General features: G+C 39.5%; 1 protein-coding gene across 1 annotated transcript in view; it reads right to left on the bottom strand.

Annotated features, from left to right (window-relative positions):
- Positions 1 to 21,767, bottom strand: part of CDKAL1 (CDK5 regulatory subunit associated protein 1 like 1) — a 664,701-nt gene that overhangs the window by 432,842 nt on the left and 210,092 nt on the right. The window contains exon 8 of the mRNA XM_047101748.1: positions 2,127 to 2,247. Within this exon, the coding sequence (XP_046957704.1) occupies positions 2,127 to 2,247 (121 nt within the window). The remainder of the gene's footprint in view (positions 1 to 2,126; positions 2,248 to 21,767) is intronic.

The following is a 21,767-nucleotide window of genomic DNA, read 5'->3' as shown; positions in this document are numbered from 1 at the left end:
TATAAAAATCAATGATTCATTCATTCAGCAAGTAAATATTTATTAAATCCCTGCTGTGTACAGTTTTCTGTATACTAAGGCTACAGTGGTAGATAAGAGTCGAAATTCCCCACTATCTTGGACCTCATTACACACCGATGAGGGGAGACAATTAAAATATAAACAAACTCCTATATGTTTCAATAGTGAGAAGTGTTATAGAAGAAAATAAGGCAAATATGGAGGACAGGGAATGTAGGGATATGGGAGTTTTATGCAGGAAATCAGGAATAAAAAGAAAAACCTGCAATATCTGAAGGAAGGAGAATAATTGAGACAGAGGGAGTAGCAAACAGCCTTATGTTTATAATTTGGCTCAGGCTCAAAAGAGAGAATAGATTAGATACTCTAGTCAATGCGATAACTACATTTCTCACTGTTCCACTCTGATTTAATCACTCTATGAGCTCGATGAGTACAGGTTTCTGAATCTTCCACCCCAAAGGCCAGATGCTGGTCCAGGACAAACTCACCAAGTCAAATGAAACTGACCCCATGGGGCCTTTTAGGAGAAACCAAATGACTTCTTCAACCTTCCCTGATCTTTGGCAGCGGCGGGAAGGGTTAACCAGAAGGTGGTAAAACTAGAGGAAAGATGACCAACAACATTAGCTGTAACTGTGCGGGAGGAAGAGAAGGCAACTGCTAAGAGAGACGTAGAAAATGATGGAGAAGCAAGAGACAAGTTCGCCTGCTCTCCACAGGAAACAGCATGAAGGAAGCAAAGGACAAGGAAAACCATTCTAGAAAGGAAGGAAGAAAGCTGAAATCAAAGAGGAGCAGGACAGCTTGCCTTTGTGGCAGGAAGTTTTCAACGTTTATTTATTTTTTTTTTTTTTTGGGACAGAGAGAGACAGAGCATGAACGGGGGAGGGGCAGAGAGAGAGGGAGACACAGAATCGGAAACAGGCTCCAGGCTCCGAGCCATCAGCCCAGAGCCCGACGCGGGGCTCGAACTCACGGACCGCGAGATCGTGACCTGGCTGAAGTCGGACGCTTAACCGACTGCGCCACCCAGGCGCCCCTGTGGGAGGAAGTTTTATGAATGGAGGAGGGAATTGGCCTCATCAGACTTTCAGACTACACTAACATTGACTGCAAATTCAGTAAATGCAAATAAAACCAAGTACGAATGGGCTCACCAAGAGTTACAGTAAGGGAGAAGAACTTCAGACAAAGATGTGGAAATTAAGAGTGCTTAATATTCAGTTATCATGCTCATTTTCAGTTTAAAGCTCAAAAGGGCAACATTTTCAAACACGTATTTCAGAGAATTAATAATCAAACCATGATTAGTATCTTGGGTATTATTTACTTATAACCCTATTGAAAAAAAACCAAGATGATTGGGTATGTTAACCATTCCAACAACAAAACACTCTTTTAAAAAACAATTTTTTTAATGTTTATATATTTTTTGAGAGAGAGAGACAGAGAGACAGAGAGAGAGAGAGCAAGCACGAGCGGGAAGGAGCAGAAAGAGAAGGAAACACAGAATCCAAAGCAGGTTCCTGGCTCTGAGTTGTCAGCACAGATTCTCCCCTTCAGATTCTCCAATTACTGTTTTTCCAGGTTTACTTTGTCCTTTGCCGATTACATACATAATGTTTTTTATGACTTTTTATAACTTTAACATCCTGTAAGATTCACCCATTGCAAGTATATAACTCGATGAGCTGTGCTGACAGCACAGAGCCTGAGGCGGGGCCGGAACCCATGAACCGCGTGATCATGACCTGAGCCAAGATGGACGCTTAACTGAGCCACACGGCACCCCCAAAACACTCTTTTAAAAAATATTTTAACCCGGGTGCATGGCTAGAAAACGAAATCCATGTCTATTACCAAAAAGAAGTCAGAATAATATTAATCAAAAACCTAAACTCTTCCTGAAATATAAGTGTAATTTATACCCTGGGAACATCTTTTAGCAGGAACTATATTCATGTGGTTTAGAGATTTATGATTTTTCTTTCCCATGAAAACGTTCAATTGCTTTACTCTGTCACATGTCCGGTAGGAAAAAAACCTGAATTTGTGGATGGAGTATACTGAATATTTTATGAGCAAGTTTGAGAGACACTTACCCAGTATTGATGGAAATGATTTCTATCAGTGGATTCTTCCTGATCTTTGGCAAATCCAATGGCGCTCCACCCAACCGCTTTCCGTTATTCTTTTTCTGACCCAGTAGTCTCACAGAATGACCTTCAAACAAAGCATATAAACACACATCAGCACGGGTCACAGAACTTCACTTTCATTTACTGCTCTCAATAAATGTATTAATTTACCTTCTTCCTCTATGAAACAAATACCAAAAAAAAACCAACAGAAGACATGATCATTGTCCTAAGAAATAATGCCAAAGAGAAAAACAGCTGTGTGCATACCCTGCCATCAAAAGTGCTTTGCCTACAATATCTGCACCTTTTTCTACTGTACAGATGACAGAACCAAAAATACCCTCAGGATGGCATTCCGCAAGGTAGGCACGCCCTCAAGCGTCAACCACACGCGTGGATGAAGCAGGGAGGGCTCACGGAGCACTGTGCCTGTCAGCCAACTGTACCGCTGGGGGATTAAAAAAAAATGCAAAAGCAGATTACCTGCTGAGAGCAAACAGCAAATCCAAGAAATAAAGAATTAAAAAGCTGAGATAAAATGACACTTTAGGGTTGTTTTTTTTAAAAACAAACACAAGGTTTTAAACTGGTTTTTTTAATATAACAAAAGACAATCAGACTATTTCTAAGAGTCATAAAAATTTTTGTAACTTGGAAAGTCTGAATTGCAGTTGAGAAAATATGGAACAGTACAAAGAATTCCCATCCCCTTCAGATTCTCCAATTACTGTTCTCCATGTTTACTTTGTCCTTTGCCTATTACACAGAGTATTTTCTGTAACTTTTTATAACTTTAACATCCTATAAGATTCACCCATGACGAGTCTACAACTCAATGACTTTAAAGAAACACACACAACTGCACCGTCTTCACAAAACCCTGTTTTAGAACATTTCCATCACCCCCCAAATTGTCCCAAGCTTAGTTGTACTCCACCCTTGCTCCCATTCCAAAATATATCACATTTTGTTAATCTGTTGACCAGCTGGTAGATGTTTGAACTGTTTCCAATTAATACCTATTAAAATAATGCTTCTAGGAACATTCACGTCCAAGTCTTTATGTGGACATATGTTTTTACTGCTCTTGGATAGATTCCTAGGAATGGAATTGCTGGGTCATGTGGTCAATTTATACTTACCTTTGTATGAAACAACGGTTTTCCAAAGTGGGGTACCATTTTATATCCTACCACCAACGTATGAGGGTTTGAGTTTCCCCACATTGTCACCAAGACCTCACATTGTAACTTTTTTGACAATAGCCATCCTAGGGGGAAGTAATTTATTATTGTGGTTCAAATGAATTATGTATTTCCATAATGATTAATGACGTTGAGCACCTTTTCATGTGTTTATTAGCCAAATGTATGTCTTGTTTGGTAAATGTAATAATTTTTATGTGTCAACTTGACTGGGCCACAGAATGCCATTTAGCCAAACATTATTTTGGGTTTCCACAATGGTCTTTCTGGGAAAGATTGACACTTGAATCAGTAGACTGAGTAAAGCAGATTAACACTGGTAGGCCTTATCCAACCAATCAAAGGCCTGAATAGAACAAGAAAGCTAAGAGGGAACAGCTCCTGACTGACTGTTGAGCTGGGTCCTTGTTCTTTCCCAGCCTTGGGATTCTGGCTAAAACACAGGCTCTTCTTGGGTCTTGTTTCTGCCCAAGTGCAGACCGACACTAACACCACCAGCTCTGAGTCTCAGACCTCTGGACTTGGACTGGAACCACACAAATGCTCTTGGGTCTTTATCTTGCCAACTACATATCTTTGGAATTCTCAATCTCCATCATGTCTCCATAATGGTATGAGCCAATTCTTTTTAATACATTTCTTTTGAACACATACTCACGTGCACACGTGCATACACACACACACACACACACACACACACACACACAACTACTACTGGCTGTTTCTTTGGAGAACATTTGCTGATATAAATGTCTACTCTAGAAGTCTGCCGATATTTTAATTGGAGTAACTACCTTATTATTGTGTTATAAGATTTCTTTATTCTGCTTACAAACCCTCTTCAGACGTGATTTTTAAATATTTTACTCAGTCTGTAGCTTATAGCTTCACTTTTGTGATATTATGTTTTAAAAAGTAAATGTTTTTCAAGACGCCTGAGTGGCTCAGTCGGTTAAGCATCCAACTTCGGCTCAGGTCATGATCTCACGGTTCATGGGTTTGAGCCCCACATCAGGCTCTGTGCTGACAGCTCAGAGCCTGGAGCCTGCTACAGATTCTGTGTCTCCCTCTTTCTTCCCCTCCCCTGCTCACATTCTGTCTCTGTCTCTCTCAAAAATAAATAAACATTAAAAAAAAAAAGTAAATGTTCTTCAATTTAACGAAGTGCACTTTATCAATTTTTTTCTTTTATAGCTCATATTCTTACCATCGTATGGAAGAACTCTTTGCCTAGCCCTAGCACATAGAGTTCTCTTATATTTTCCTTTCAAAGTCGTACTATTCTAGCTCTTATCTTTAAGTCTAGGATCCACTTTTTTACTTTTTTGTGTGTAGTAAGGGTCTCCGTTCATTTTTTCATATGGATTCAATTGTCCAAGTGCCATTTCTTTTCCATCTTCCTTCTCTGTCCTATTGCTGTCACACATATTAACACACAGCTGCATAAATCCCAAAACAGTGCTGTAATTAGTTTCATACAACTATACAGTTTTAAAAAGAGGAAAAATATAGACTTACAAAGGACTTTATATTTACCCACCATATTTAACCATTTCTAGCACTCGTTTCCTCCTAAGAATTCAACGTAGCATTTGATACTACTTCCTTTCTGCCTGAAGAACTTTCTTTATTATTTCTTGTAAAGGAAACCCACTAGCAACAGATTCTTTGCTTACTTGGGCAAGTCTTTATTTTGCTTAATTTGTGAAAGATACCTTTGCTGGATACAGAATTATCAGTTGACAGCTTTTTCGTTGAGCAGTGAATACAGCTAATCCTTGAACAATGCAGACTTGAGCAGAATCAAGCCCCACACAGTTGAAAATCCATGTATAACTTTTGGCTCCCCCCCCAAAACTTAACTATTAACAGCTTACACTGTTCACTGGAATCTTTGCTGATAACATACACAGCTGATCAACAAGTGTTTTACATGCTATATGTATTACGTACTTCTTACAATAAAGCAAGCTTCAGAAAATGTTAAGAAAAGCATGAGGAAGATACATTTACAGTACTGTATTGTAAAAACTCCACGTCAAAGTGGACCACACAGTTCAAAACCATGTCATTCGGGGGTCAACGGCATAGCACTCCACACCTTTGACCTCTGTTGCTTCTGAGAAGTCAGTTGTCAATCTTAATGTTGTTCTTCTGTATATAATGTGTCACTTCTGCCTTACACTTTCAAGATTTTTCTCTCTTCTGCAACAGTTTGACTATGATGTATGTAAGTGTGGATCACTGTGATTTTCCTACATGCGGTTCATGTATCTTTTTGGCTCTATAAAGTAATTTTTTTATCAAGTTTGGGAAGTTTTCATGTAATGCTTTAAAAAAAAAATTGGGAGCATTTTTTCTGTATCTCCTTCTGTGGCGCCATGACATACTTGTTGGTGTGCCAGATGTTGTCTCATAGGTCTTCGAGTTCCTGGTGATTTTTCTCGTTATTCAGAGTGGATCATTTCTATTGATCTATCCTCAAATTTACTAATTGCTCTTCTTTTGCCATCTCTAACCTGCAAATGAGCCTCTTGCATGAACATCTCATTTCAGTTATTGTACTTTTTAACTACAGATTTCCCATTGGTTCTTTTTTATCATTTCTGTTTGTGATTCTACATTCAAGTCAATGTCATCATCCTTTCCTTAAAGGTTTTTTTTTTTTTTTTACATTTTTATTTATTTTTGAGAGCGACAGAGACAGTGTGAATGGGGGTGGGGCAGAAAGAGAAAGGATCCAAAATAGGATCCAGGCTCCGAGCCGTCAGCACAGAGCCCAACATGGGGCTCAAACCCATAAACTGTGAGATCGTGACCTGAGCCGAAGTCGGATGCCCAGCAACTGAGTCACCCAGACACTCCTCCTTAAAGGCTTTTAACACGGTTTCGCTTAGTAGTTGGGAGTCTTTGTCAAATCCAACATTTTTGGTCAAGGATAATGTGTACTTTTTTTCCCCCCTGAATATGGTTATACTTAGTTTCTTTGCATGAATCATAATACTTTGTTGAATACAGAACATTTTAGATTATATACTGACATTCTCCATTCGGGTTCCCCCCACCAGGGATTGGTTTTTTTGTTTGTTTTTGTTGTTTTAGCTTACTTGGACTAAATCTATTAAGTCTATCTCTTCTACAAGGAAGGGCTACTGATGTCACTTCTTAGCTCTCCACCACCCCCCACCACCAAGCCTGACTTCCTCCGGGTCAACCCTGTATCTGCATACCTTTTTATTAAGGAAAGACTGGTTACACATTCGTTCAAACCCTATAAACCATTAAGATTTCTATCTGCTGATGGAACTGCGTATGAGCCACTGAGGTTATTCAGAGTCAGGGACATTTCCAAGTGCGCTTCCCCCGGCCTTTTCTTCCTCCTGTGCTTTCTGAGGTTCTCTGCCACCTTCTCAGGACACGCATGCAGGCTCCAGCAGGCAGATGCGTGTGGGTGGCGGGGCCCACTCCTGTCTCTGCTGTGCAAGTGCACAACCTCAGGTCAACTAACCGTCTATGGGGACTTAGCAAGCCTCCAATCACTTCCACAAGTCCCCATTAAATCCCTGGGCTAGTCCACCTGTCCACACAGAACAGTCCCACAGTTTCGGGCAGGTATAGTCACACACGCTCCCTTGTCGCTTGCCATCAAAATCTCCACTTTAACGGACAGTTCTTCAAATCCACTGAGCTGTCCTGGAAGCAGCAGCAAAGCCCCTGGTTTTCAGAGCCCGTTCTGCCTTGAACAACCTTGCTAGAAGAGCTGAGGAAGGAAAATGGGAGTAGCCCCAGGCACAAATGCCATGGACTCACACTGTTCTTACCCAAAGTTCAGTTGTTTTCGTGAAGAAACACTTCTCAGTTTGCTGAAAACTTTTAGGCAATTTCCAGAGTGCTGGGATTGTTTTTTTGACTGTCCATCTTCACTGTTGCTTGTGAGATCTGTTGACCTCCCCGTGCAATCATGCCATAAGCAAATCAAAGCCAACTTTTTCAAAGCAATCATTTAAAATAACTTCAAATACATAATTAGTACAGGCATAAGATTCTAAGGCAATTATATACATGTTCCATCACCCTTCGTTTCAGAAAAATACATTGCTTCAACGTCTCTTGTACAGACAGCTTTTCATGACCAGAAGTAATAAAACCATCAGTCACAGCCTTTTTGCACTAATCACTTTAATAAGAAACATTAAGTCCTTCATTCATTCTGAAAATTCTTGCTGTGCTGTAAAAACATAGCTAGAGTCAAGCAAGCATTTGGCATGCCAGATTTCAGATTTTCAAGATAAGTTCAACTCTTCAATCAAAAGTCCAGTTAATGAAGAGGTGTGCAAGAGTGGAGTGCTAACATAATAGTTCGCTGAGAGATGCCACAAGTTCAATAATGACTAGGCAAGGGCATGCTATCTTCATACTAGCACGAGACAAATTCCATTACATCCTGCTGAGATTTCAGTAATACGCAGCCTGCGCTAATAACATTTGATAAATTATTCATCTTCACTATCTACATGCAAATAAAGGAACATATCTCTGCCTGATTACATAATGAGTTATTTTCCAATCCAATGATTCATTAAAGAGCGAGAGAACTAACAATAGCCTGGTTTTTTTTTTTTAATTGAAAAATATAGTACACTGAAGACAAAGTAGGAAATAATATAAAAGTCCCTCATTATACCCAGCCAAAGATGAAAAAAAGAAAATTTAACCACAGAACAATTTTTTTTTTAATGGACTGGAGGAATAAAACTTTTACTTGTTATAAACCAGCTCTTTTAAGAATCCTTTTGCAAACAGAGCTGCTGTTTCAGATTATTTCCTTGAATCCACAGACCACAGAATAAAAACATACACTGCAAATCATTACCTGTTCTATGTGTGGTTATCAATACTATAACCATCTAAAATAAACTGAAATTTGACAGGCTAAAGAATAAACTGGAGGGGATGTCTTTGGGAAGAAAAGAAGAAGAGACCAGGGGTCTGGAACAGGGAAACAGGCTCAGGGAATAAAGATATGAAAGGTAAAAAAGGAAAATTTGGGAAAATTTGTGTTGGAAATGAACACACCACACTTATGAAGGGACCATGGAGCAAGGAGCCCAATTACACACTCAACACACACTGCTCCTTTGTGTGATCCCTTCTGGCCACTGATGCCTCACACCACGATGGGAAAAGAAGAGCCATTCAAGGAATACTGGTTTATTTTGTGACTACTGTGAATTTCAGCACCCTCTGTGGCTAGACAGGAGAGAAAGGGGTAGGAGGAAATCAGGACAACAGAGTCCGAAAGAAAAATGGGAGTGTGAAAATACCAGTTTTGACATTATTTCAATCACACGTCTATTCTGAAATTATAAGAGGAACTAACAGGAACGGATCGGTAGAATAATCCTCAGTGTGACCAGATCTACAGATGACAACAGGAGGCCACTGAGGAGTCAGTGATAATGATGTGAAGTGATTAAAACAGAGATAAGCAATTTTAATCTGAGGATAAGAACAAAAACCAAACTGCCTTAACATGTAGAATGGGACACACTCAAAGTCACAATCTCTGAGATCTTTTATCTTTTCCATTTTATATGTAAATTTACATTTCATCTCCTATAAATAATGGTCAAATGTGTCTCAGTGAGTTTATTAACCATCTTTAATAAACATCTCCTTACGTTGTTACAAATGTCACATAAAATTCAGCCCTGTTAAAACCAAATTTAATTTCAAGCCTGAGGCTTTCAGCAGTTATTTTTAAATCAGCTATAAAACCTTGATTCTGTGCTGGTTTTTACATTCGATCGAATCCACTAAACCATTTTATTGGCTAAAATTACACGTTATCAAATTTTGAACCAAAAGCTAATTTTTAAATTTAATCCACTACCGAATGCATATTTGTAAATTCATAATACTGAGAAAATCTATGTGGGAGAAAAACAGTCATGTACAGTAATTGCTCTATTAGCTCAATCAATATTCAGTGCTGTTTACGGATCTTCAAGAGCAAAACGTCTTTTCCAAATCCCACAGTGCCAAATGTTGAAAACATTATTAAAATCAAGGGGAAACATTCTACCCGTGGATACTAGAAAGACAGCCTGTCAACATGTCAGAATGGCAATTATAACGGTCATTTACAAATAGAAAAGGATGAGCCTCTGGATTATAAGCACATCTTTTAACGGAGTGACAGACAACAGGACTGCCTACCAAATGCATATTTACTAATTAAATTACATTTCTGCTCACAAACCAATCTTCTCTCCTTTGGTTCTCACACAGCTCAAGTGGGTGTCACAAATTAGCTTTGGAATATCATGACACATCACAGAAGCACCCGTGATCTGGCAATGTGGACTCCGATCGTGTATTTCCCCCTCTTTAACTTCTCTTGTTCTTCTGAAGGCTCCGTAACCAGCCAGAGTTTCCTTCCATACTTTATTCACCCCATCTAATTGCAAAGGCCCTCGTTTCCTTCATGTGTGACCGCCCACCTTCCACCACCACCAGAGAGGTCTCGTGCCAAACTGCTCTCACTTCACACAAATTCAGTCCTATTAACTACCCACTCGACAGACCTGTCTGAACCCCAAGCTCTGGGTCAGACTGCTGGAAAATGTCCCGGTGAAGCAACCCACCAAGATGCAAGGGGCAGAGGCTAGGAGAAGACTGGCAGAAAATTCCAGCAAAAAGAAAAGAGAATAAATGTAGTGCAGACACCAATTCTCACTTACGGAAATGTAGTCACATCCATTTGAGTATTATTTAAGACTATTACAAAGGAACGCTCAATTTAATCTGTTCTTCTACAAAACGTTTGGAGTTCTTACTTGACATTCCCTGCACAGGCACTTTTAACTGCTTAATCATGAAGAAAAACAAAAATGTGGCCAGAAATGTGACTCTGCTCAATTCAACGTCATTCCTCATAGGCAGGCACCACTCCAACAAGAAAGAACCGTTGGACAGTCACACTCAAGTGTGGCCTTCCCTTGAAATGATTTCATTTTAAAAGAAGAAAGCAAAGTAAAACTAGGAAGTTTGATTAAGTGGAAGGAGCAGCTTTGTACCACACCTAAGCTGGAAAACTTTACACAACGGGCCAGAACGGGCTCAAACACCCAAAATCATCCCAATTCAAGCATAAATTTTAGCTTTTAAGATTTTGAATAGGTATGAAAACTTTAAACGTTAACTAGAACAATGACACCTAGAAAAAGATATCAAAATAAAGAAAGGACAGTAAGACTCAACTGTCCTAAGAGGAAGAATTCGAAGCGTGAATCAGAACAGGGGTGGAGAGGGCCTACGGAGGCGCACAGTTACCAGCGTGTATTCCAGAGCTGGACAAGGCGTAAAGAAGCCTGCATCTTACCCGACACGAAGGTGAGTCGGAGAGGAAGCTAAGATAAGGTCATAATACAAAGTGCAAATCCCTAGAAGTCTGAGGATTATTTAACACCTTGGTGCACAAAAAGAGTTCCTTCCTACACTGTAATTACAACAATGTAAACTTTATGTATGATCTAGAACTATGTAAGACAGAAAGATGAAAGCATTTGCTGCAATGGAACATTTTTTAAGACAGTTTTTTCTTCCGTTTTCCCAGCATTACTGGCACAACTGATGATGACAATTAGTTTAAGGTCATCACATTAAACAAAAGACACACAAAACAAATAATCCACATAAGCAAAATGTCTTCTTACCCTAATGGAAACACCTTCTGGGGACAAATTCCCATAAGCACTTAATTTTATGTTTTAATTAAATCCTTTACAAGCGGATGTACTTTTTATGACAGTGGGAGATTTGCGTAGTGCCGATTCATTTTTCCAAATGTAAATCAAGTGTACATCAAAACACTCAAGAGTAGAAGGCAGTCCCATGTCAGTGACTCCACATTAGTAGAACCCTTAAATGAACTCCTTAGGTCACTGACTGTCTTGCTATCCTAGGCTCTTCTGAACTATAATTTGCTAAATAGCTCCAAGGCTTTAGTATTTACAGCAATAAAGCTACGAATGCTTCAGTTTCAGCATGTAAACATCCATGGTAGCAATACAGAACTTAATCACTGCTCACGCTCAAACCTACATTTGGAAAATCACTGCACCAGGCGACGAAAGCAGAAATCGCAGACCTTACAATACACAGCATTCAGGCTGCTAGGAAATGAGAATGGTAAAATACAGACATAAGGAACTTGTAAGCCACAAGCCCCTTATGAACTTTTGAACACTGCAGTGCAAAGTCCCACTTTGAATCACCAATGAAAGTTTCAAGTTTTCGCCTGTTATTATTCAACTCAAGCCCCCACAGAGTGTGACAGAAGAGAGACCGGAAGCAGCGTAAGTTGGACAGTTGTCCCATCTATGGATCTTGAAGCACACTTTGTCTGCATTTCACCTCTCAGCATGAGTTGAACATACCTACTTGCACTGTGGCTGTCTGAAGGCAATCTAAATGGGAGAAGGTAGGAAATGGCACCAGGGGCTTACTTGCTGGCTTTACATTTGACACACTCTTAGTCCTCAGCCCCTTGTGACAGGCGTTAGCATTGCCTTTCTATAAAATGACGACAATGTATTAAGCACAAAAGTATAAGAAAAACAAAGAAGATGTGCATTTTGTATCATAATACCTTAATGTGTCTTCACAACAGAAACAAAAGCTCCATGTTACAGATGAGCTTGAAAATAATGTATGAGGGTATGAGGGGCGCCTGAGCCTGGCTCAGTTGGTTAAGCGTCTGACTTCAGCTCAGGCCATGATCTCATGGTTTTTGAGTGTAAGCCTGGCATTGGGCTCTCTGCTGTCAGCGCAGAGCCCACTGCAGATCCCCTCTCTTCCTCTCTCTCCCTCTCTCTGCCCCTCCTCTGCTCGTATGTGCGCTCTCTCTTTCTCTCTCAAAAACTAACTTAAAAAAGGGTGCCTGGATGGCTCAGTCAGTTGAGCATCTAACTTCAGCTCAGGTCATGATCTCACAGTCCATGAGTTCAAGCCCCATGTGAGGCTCTGTACTGACAGTTCAGAACCTGGAGCCTGCTTTGGATTCTGTGTCTCCTTTCTCTCTGCCCCTCCCCTGTTCAGGCTCTGTTTCTGTCTCTCAAAACTAAATAAACATAAAAAAAATTTTAAGATGTATGAAATATTATTTTATCAATATTACATGCTTCCAAAATATGCATAAAGATTTCCAATATCTACCTTTCCCACACGCAAAAACAAAAACCCTATTCTGTCCTGAGTCACCACACTGACTTCTGTCCTAAAACGATGTAAGGTTCCGAGGAAAACAGACTGGAAAACAAGTACCTGGAATGAAGTGTCAGAAAAGGTCTGACAGGTGTTTCTAGGAACAGTGGGACACCACGAAAGAGGGTCCACTTTCCCAAGAAAGATGAGGAAAGGCTTCGAAGAGAGATGGCCAGGTGTGGGGGTGCTGGGCAAGCGTCATACAACTCAAATACACAATTATGCGTACTTCACGGTACACTTGGACATAACACTACCAACACAGCAAGACGACTTTTTTTGCTAGAATTCCTGCTTGGTGCTCATTTTCCACTTCTTAAAACCAATCTAGTTAAGAGCCTATCGCTAAAACCAGATTTCACTGAAAAGATTTATTAAGACTTGGCATGAAGGAGCCCCACTGTGAAAAACCACACCTTCAAAAATGAAAATATTTCTAAGTGTGGTTTATGAAGTAGAAGTTATATGGGCTTGAGACACATTTTTAGTTCCAATTCAGAGTGATCAAACGTTAGTTTTAAAACTTAATTTTAGGAAATTACAATTAATGTTCATTATGAAGTACTAAAGACTGAAAGTTAACTACATCGAAATCCTTCTGCTTACAGCTTCATTATTTATCTAGGCTAAATACAAAATTGAGATAGAAATCACAGCCCATATCCTTAAAAAACATGGAAGGATTTTCCTGACCTAACCATTTTAGAATGAAAACTATATAAAGTGTATCTCAAAAAAAAAAAATCTTCGAAAATTACCCCTAATAAACACACCCAAGAGAATTTTCCCTGTAAAAACTTTTCATTAGCTTTTTATTGGGTAGATCAACTTTTTATTGGTTTCTTACAGTTAAGGTATACTTCCATTCTCTCATTTCCTAAATTAAGCACCTTTAAAGCAAGGTAAGACTCAAATATTCTATTCAGAGGCTTTTTTTTTTTTTCCTTTTAAACAAAACAGAAAAAGCCCTCCTTACAAAAAAAAACCCTTTGGCACAAAATGGGATAGCTTGTAAAAGTGAGGGAGGAGAGGAGGAAAACTGATCACAGAGGAGCCAAGAAACGTGAAGGAACAAAATGTGTTAAGGCAACATTAAGAAAGGGAACCAGAAATGGGTGAGCAGTGACATTCGACAATAGGCGCAAGGAAAGGAAGTAATACACGCGCCTCACTTTCTCACTTTCCTCTATTCAAGGTAAGCAGCTTAACAGGAAGTAAAGAACAGGAGACTGGAGGATGAGGGTTCGCATTATAACACACTGCTGCCTGGCTGTGTGATCCAGAGTACAGATGAATTCACGCACACGGAAAGGGTAAGCTACAAAGAGCGAGGGAGAAGTTCATTACGGTTGCTACTGTAATTAATGCAATTGTAATCCTATCAAGATCTATGGCCGTAATGACGTTTTCCAAAAGCAAAAAGCAAAGGAGATTTTCCAAACTTTCACACACTTAAAGTCAGATCCCATTTATTTTTTAAGCTCTGGAGGGCTAGGAAATAGGTCACAAATAATTGCAGGGATAATGATAATCAAATTTGCGAGTGATTTTTTCAAATATATAAATTAAAGTAGATTCAAGGTCATTCCTCTTAAATCGCTCACTCGCATCCTGATACCATTTCTTGAATATGAGGGGAGAGGAAGAAAGTGTAAGCAGTCGTGCCAGGAACTGCACAGGATCCTGGGTAAATATCAGCATATATGCCTAGAGAACGGTGTTGTTTTCCCAACCCAGGACACCTGAGTGACAGGATCCTTGCCAGGCTGCAACAGGGCAATGAATCTAGGTGAAGGGCCATATGGCAGAACCTCCAACCCTCAGCCTCCCCAAGTTCTGAGAAACCAGTCTGCCAGCTCCCTCTCTCAGCAAACTGTTCCTCTCTCAGCTACCATTCCCCTCTCAGCAAACAATTCCCCTCTCGGCAAACACCCTTGAGAATCCCTGCTCCAGGTAATGTTTTTACCTTACGTGAAATTTTCTCAAGTTACTTTTTTCTCCAGCAATCCTAGTCGTCAAGACTAAAGCAGCCTGTCTCAAAGTCCCAAAAACAAACATGCCCCAGGGTAGAAATGAAAGTTGCTTCAAAGAAGCATAAAACTCCTAAGCAACACCAAGAAGTACACTTGTCCATCACCACCCAGGATGCCATTACAACTGAATGAGGTAAAGGCAAATGAGTCAGAGAATTGTGCTTTATGAATTCCAGACCCTCTTCACTCCAGAATACAGAGACTGACAAAAGCAAAATGCATGGTAGGTCCACTGCAAACATTTCAACCTCATTTTTTTAAGTAGGGAGGCATAGGGAAAGAAAAAGTAGAATCTGGCAGAAGGATATGTGGATGCGAGAAAAAGCTTTTCACATTCTAAAAACTTTGGCTAGAGATCACTGTCCAAAATGTCAGTAGCTCATCCTAACGACAGACTCTGAGAGTCGGTGTTATATTACAGACTCAAACACCTCCAGAGTTTCAGAGTGGAAGGGACTTTCCACGTCTTACCATTAACAACTCAAGCAACAGAACCAGTAAGGTTGTGTGCATTGCTAAACAGGACACTGTTAACAGGAGAACGAGATATTTCAACACAGCTCATCACATGCTCAATCCAGGATTCTTACCCCTTACGACGGCCAACTGCAGCAGGACGTCAAGGAATGGTGCACTTGAACATTGGGAGTTACAGATCTCATGTGTCAGAAGCCCCCTTTCATAAAAACATTTCAATTACTACAACCTTATTGTTCAATACAAGGTAAGGTTTGTTATAAGCCAGTAGTACTGATAAACTTCTTCTTAAAAATCCATGCATAGTTCACATTCCAACTGGAGATTCTGCACATGACTTTTCCCCCCACCCAACTGATAATTACAGGAAACTGATATTTATTCTCTCAGTCTCAGAATTGCTATGTATATGGTACATGCTTTGTAGAGTGTTACAGAATGAACTTTTAAAACTGTGTATCTCCAAACATTATATGCAAAATGTTAAAGTCGAGAAGCAGTTTTCTCTGTGCCAGTGATCACCGATATTGGGTTTTCCAGGGAAAGGTCGACGGCATTACCTAACAAACGACATCTTACAACTGTCTGATTAAATCAATGTTCCTGTCAAACAAAATTTTTAAGAAAAAGAGAAAATCAGATTTAAATTTTTTGTGTGCTCACATCTGACTTATAAACTTGCCAGTGCTTTCATTTGACTATATATACATATATTATACATACGTATATACGTATATATTATACATACATATGTATAATATAATATATATATTATATATATATATATTTGTTTTTAATACATTCCTCAAGGGTGATCATGATTTTTACATATATTTTATTTGGATATTGAAGTTCTAATACACCTCTAACATGACCTGGCTTCTACTTTACATTTCTACTGGTTTCCACTTTATATCTCCGTTTTTATGGAAGCCAGCCATAAAGTACTAATGGAGAATTACCAATACAGCTTACTATTGTGTTAAGAAAACAGAAAAATAACACAATTAACCTATCTACAACTTCACCCTCTTCTATTTGAAAAATGTAATGGAGCTGCTAATATTATTTAAGTTTATAGTCTCAACGATTCTCCCTACATTGTACCAAAAACTGCATATTCTTTAAATGAAGATTAAAATGTTTCCGGATGAATATAAAGAGCATATGCTATGCATGCAGGGTATAAAAGTGGTGTGCTCCATGCTGATCCTCTTAAAAGTTAATCATATTAAAGAAACATCATATGAAGAAAATTTTTTACCTCAAGTTTTTTAAAAACTTATTAATTTGCCATGTTTCTATGAGAGCTTCAAAAGGAGTAATTCATCTCCTTGGCATATTTTGCTAAATAATCCTATTACAGTAAATAGAAATCAGAACCTTGGGATTCAGAAATTGGTATACCTGAGAACACCAAATACTTGAAACAAAAATGATTAATATTCAAACAGAAAAATCAGGATGTTCAAACTTAAAACCTGTTGTGCGTGAATGGTGTCACCAAATCTAGACTACAACACTATATACACTTTTAGAGACTTCAACAATATTTGTGGTGTGACCTTCCTGCAATCTGCTAAGACACTACAAAGATTTGCAAGAGTGGGAATGTGATGTCACCAAGATGGCGACATCAGCTGCTCCTGACTTGACTGCCTCTCACGAGAACAACTAACAATCATTCGAGAGCAAGAAATCATTGAGATGATTCTAGAATATGGGGCTGAAGTACCCCAATGCACATCAAAGACCAAGCCAGACTGCATTAAGAGGTAAGAGACTGACTTACATTGACTGCACTGTCCCTCCCTCACTCAGCACAGCACCAAGAGGAGACGTTCCCCAAGCCTCTCGTATCTCCAGTGGTTAAAGAGAACCCCGAGGGGTCAACCAACCTCCCTCGTATCGTGGGTCATTTGTGGGAGCCCCTACTCTGGTCTCACACCACAGGGATTGCTGAACAATCTGTGGGGCCCAGTCCCAGGGAATCTTGACTGTGACAGAGAAGGGGGGCCAGGGGTTTACAACGACCAGGAATTTTGGCAGCCCGAATCCATACCCTCAATGCCCACGCAGCAATTCCACAAAGCAGCTATGCTCACCTACCGAACCAACTCCGCAGCACACTGCGCCAAGGGGACCACGTGCATGCAGGTCTACCTAATTCCCAACCTCAAATGAGGGATTCTACGAACCGAGATCCAGTTTGCCCGTGACCAGGCAAGGTACTGACTTGGAATGGAGAGTGCCTCCCAGTCCCACCTGAACAGACAGGCTGGCGACAAGACCTGGAAGCCATGAGGCCAGTAGCCCTGAGCCAAGAGAAGGGCAGGAAGACCCCAGAGGTTGTGGGGCAGAGCCAGTCTCTGCGCAGCCAGGAACTTGCGAGTCAGCTTGAATTGAGGCAAAAAACAAAGAGCTTTCCCGGTTTTAGAGCTGCTTCTCCCACTGTGCCTGGGCAGGGAACCTAATTCACAGCCTTTCTCATTGCTGAATATAGCTTCAGCCTGTCCAACCACGGAAACTACCCAGGCCACACGGAAGCTGCATGGCCCCTTCAAAAGTCCTGTGAAAAATGACAGTCGCACACAGAATACAGCACAGAGGGCTCTGCCCACCTGCAGAGCAAAATCGGTGGGCTTACCTGCCCAGCAAATTCACTGTCCACTCGGGCCTGATTCGGGCCCCCAAGCAATGAGCTATATATGTCCTAGGCCCTTCTCTGCCCTCTGCCGGAGCAGTGAAGCTAATTCATAGCCACATCTATAACCTAGTAAGCCTTACCAGAGACTTGAGGCAACAACAGAGCCCCTCCTACAGATGCCTCATTTGGGTAGATAACCAAGCCAAGTCCTATCCGCGTGTTCTCAGCCCCCCATCTCCATCCTCAGAGTTGTCTCACCCAAAAATCGATCAGAATAGCGGGCCTCACAACTGCCCAAAGACATTATCAGCAAACACACCCACACACCCAAACTCAGCTGACTGGGGACAAACTCTCTCTGCCAAAGGAAATGTGTCAACTATGGAAGCAAAGGCCTGCTGCTCAAATGTACAGACAGCAATGTAAGAAACCAAGGATCAAAATAGCAGGTTATTACGACACCCCCAAAGAAAACTAATAAAGATCTAATAACTGACCCTAAAGAAATGGACATTTATGAACCGTCAGACAAAAATTTGCGAATAAGCCTCATAAGGAAGTTAACTATAAGAAAACAGAAAAATGAAATTAGGAAAATAATGCACGAACAAAATGAGAATTTCTACAAGGAAACAGCACCTGTTAAGAAAAAGCAAACACAGGGCACTTGGCTGGCTCAGTCAGTTGACAGTCTGACTCCTGATTTCAGCTCATAGTTCGTGGAATCAAGCCCCTGCGTTATCAACGCAGAGCCTGCTTGGAATTCTCTTTCCCTGTCTTCCTCTCACCCGCTCACACACATTCTGTCTCTCTCCCTCTCCCTCTCAAAATAAATAAACATTTAAAAAAATGAAACAGTGTTTATATACGTGCACTAATTTCCTTAGTCACTAAAAAAAGGGGGAGGGTGGAAATAAAACAAACATAAATCCCAGAGTTGAAAAATACAATAACTGAAGAATTCAAGAGACAGAGTTTCAAAAGTAGCCTTGAGCATGCAGAAGAAAAAATCAGAGACCTAGGACATTGGAAATTATCCAAGGAGCAAAAAGGAAAAAAGGATAAAAAGCAATGAAGAAAGCCTAGCACATTATAGGACACAGTGAAAAGAAACAATGTTTCCATTATGGAAATTCCAGAAGGAAAAGGAAAACAGAAAGGGACAAAACATAAATTTAAAGCAAAAATTGCTGAAAACTTCCCAAACCTAGGGAGAGAAATGGACATCCAGATCAATGAGGTCCAAAAGACACCAAGTAAGTTGAACCAGAAGAGGGTTACACATTATTATTAAATTATTTTTAAAAATCAGGGGTGCCTGGGTTGCTCAGTTGGTTAAGTGTCCAACTCTTGATTTTGGCTCAGGTCACAACCTCAAGATTTAGGAGATAGAGCCTCATGTCCCAATCTGAGCTGACCGTGCAGAGCCTGCTAGGAATGCTCTCTGCCCCTCCCCCACTCATGGGAGCACATGCCCACTTGCTATCTCAAAAAAAATAAATACATACATACATACATACTTAAAAAATCAAAGACAAAAAAAGAATTTAAGAGCAGCTAAGAGAAAAGAGAGAAGTTACATATAAGGGAACTCCCATAATATTCTCAAAGGAAACTTTTTAGGCCAGGAGAGATTGAGAGGCCATACTGAAAATGTTGAAAGAAAACTGCTTTCAACTAAGAATTCTGTACCTGGCAAAGCCATCCATCAGAAAAGAACAAGGAATAAAGACTTTCCTACACAAACAAAAAATGAGACAGTTCATTACCATCAGACCCGCATTAGACAAAATGCTATAGGGAATTCTTTCAGTGGGAGTAAGAGAACACTAATTAACATAAAAACACAAAAAGATAGATAAATCACACTAATAACAGACAGTAAATGTAGGTCATAGTTAGACTCTGCAATATGGTAACAGTGATGCAATACTTCACTTAAAACTCTAAATGTTAAAAAAACAAGAGGAATGTAACCATAAATTTATGTTAACTATGAGTACAACAACTTCTTCTTAGGCACACAATACAACATGTAAATTCTAACAGCAATAACCTAAAATGTGATAGGGAAAAGAAATAAAAGTGTCAAGTATACAAATTTTATTGAAGATAAGTCATTATCAGTTACAATGGAGTGTTAAAAGTTTTCAATATTTTATGTAAGCTTCATGGTAACCACAAGGAAAACTGTGTAGTAATAACACAAGAAACCAAGATATAGAAGCCAAAGCATCCTGATACAAAAAGATGTCAAAACACACAAAAACAGAGTAAGAAACAAAAGAACAGTAGGCCTCCAAAGCAACAGGAAACAATTAACAAAATGGAAACAGTATACCCTTGCCTATCAATAATTATTTTATTTCCTTTCTTTTTTTTAATAGTTTGAGAGAGCACGTGCGTGAACCTGAGTGGGCAGAGGAAGCGGGAGAGACAGAATCTTAAGCAGGCTCCATGCCCAGTGTAAAGCTTGACACAGCGCTCGATCCCATGACCATGAAATCATGACTTGAGTCAAAATCAAGAGTCAGATACTCAACCAACTAGGCCCCCCCCCAGATGTCCCCAAAAATAATTATTTTAAATGTAAAAGGATTAAATTCTCCATTCAAAAGACACAGAATGTCTGAATGGACAAAAACAAACAAACAGATCCAAAAATATGCTGCCTATAAGAGACTTCACTTTAGCCTTAAAAAAAATAAAAGTATCCATTCTTGTATCAGACAAAATGGACTTAAATTAACAATGGTAGAGACCAAACATACCATTATTAAATGACAAAGGGGTCATACATCAAAAATGTAGAATTATAAAGATTTATATGCCTAACAGAGTACCCAAATATATAAAGCAAAAAGTTTTATATATTTTATATATCAGAGAGCTAATGTGAGAAATAAAAATAATACAGTAAGAGTTGGGGGCTTTTAATAACCTGCTCTCAACAAAAGATACACAAGCCAGACAGAGTATCAATAAGGAAACAGCAAGTTTGAACAACACTATAAGCAAACAGAACTAACATATATGCATAACGTTCTACGCAACAACAGCAGAGTACACGTTCTTCTCAAGTGCACGTGGAACACTTAAGAGAAGAAACCATGTTAGGTCACAAAACGAGTCTCAGCAAATTCAAGAAGACTGAAATCACACCAAGTATCTTCTCTGACCACAATGGTATGAAACTAGAAATTAACAAGGGGACAATTGGAAAGTCACGAACACATGGAAATTAAACAACACTCACCTGAACCAATGAATCATGATAAAAATTGAGAAAATAAAAAAGCTTCATGAGATAAACTAAAGTGGAAATAAAACATATTGGAACTTGTGGGATGCAGCAAAAGCAATTCTATTCTAAAATCAAAGTTTATAGCAATAAAAACCTACATTAAGAAACAAAAAACATCCCAAATAAACAACCTAACTCTAAACCTTAAACAACTAGAAAAAGCCCAAACTTAAATTACAAGAAATAACGATTCGATCAGAAATAATTAAAAATGAGAAGAGAAAAACAAAAGATTAACCATACTAAAAGTTGGTTTTCTGAAAAGATAAACAAACTTGACAAACACATAGCTAGACTAACCAGAGGAAGGAAAAAAAACAAAAAAAGGACCCACATCAACAAAATTATAAATGAAAAAGGAGACATTACAACTGATATTTCAGAAGGCACCTGGGTGGCTCAGTTGGTTAAGTTCATGACTTCGGCTTGGGTCATGATCCCACAGTTTGTGGGGTCAAGTCCCACATCGGGCTCTGTGCTGACAGCTCAGAGTCTGGAACCTGCTTCAGATTCTGTGTCTCTCTCTCTCTCTGCCCCTCCCCCACTTGAGTTCTGTCTCTCTCAAAAAATAAACACTTAAAAAAAATTACAACTGATATCTCAGAAATTCAAAGGATCCCAAGAGGTTACTATTAACAATTAAATGCCAACAAACCTGACAACCTATAA

Source organism: Lynx rufus, unplaced genomic scaffold, assembly GCF_022079265.1.
Source record: "Lynx rufus isolate CCGP_SWC_20201006 ecotype Redwood Valley unplaced genomic scaffold, mLynRuf1.p SCAF_6, whole genome shotgun sequence".
NCBI lineage: Eukaryota > Metazoa > Chordata > Mammalia > Carnivora > Felidae > Lynx > Lynx rufus.
The sequence above is the reverse complement of the archived record's forward strand: the minus strand, read 5'-3'. Positions and strand labels throughout refer to the sequence as shown.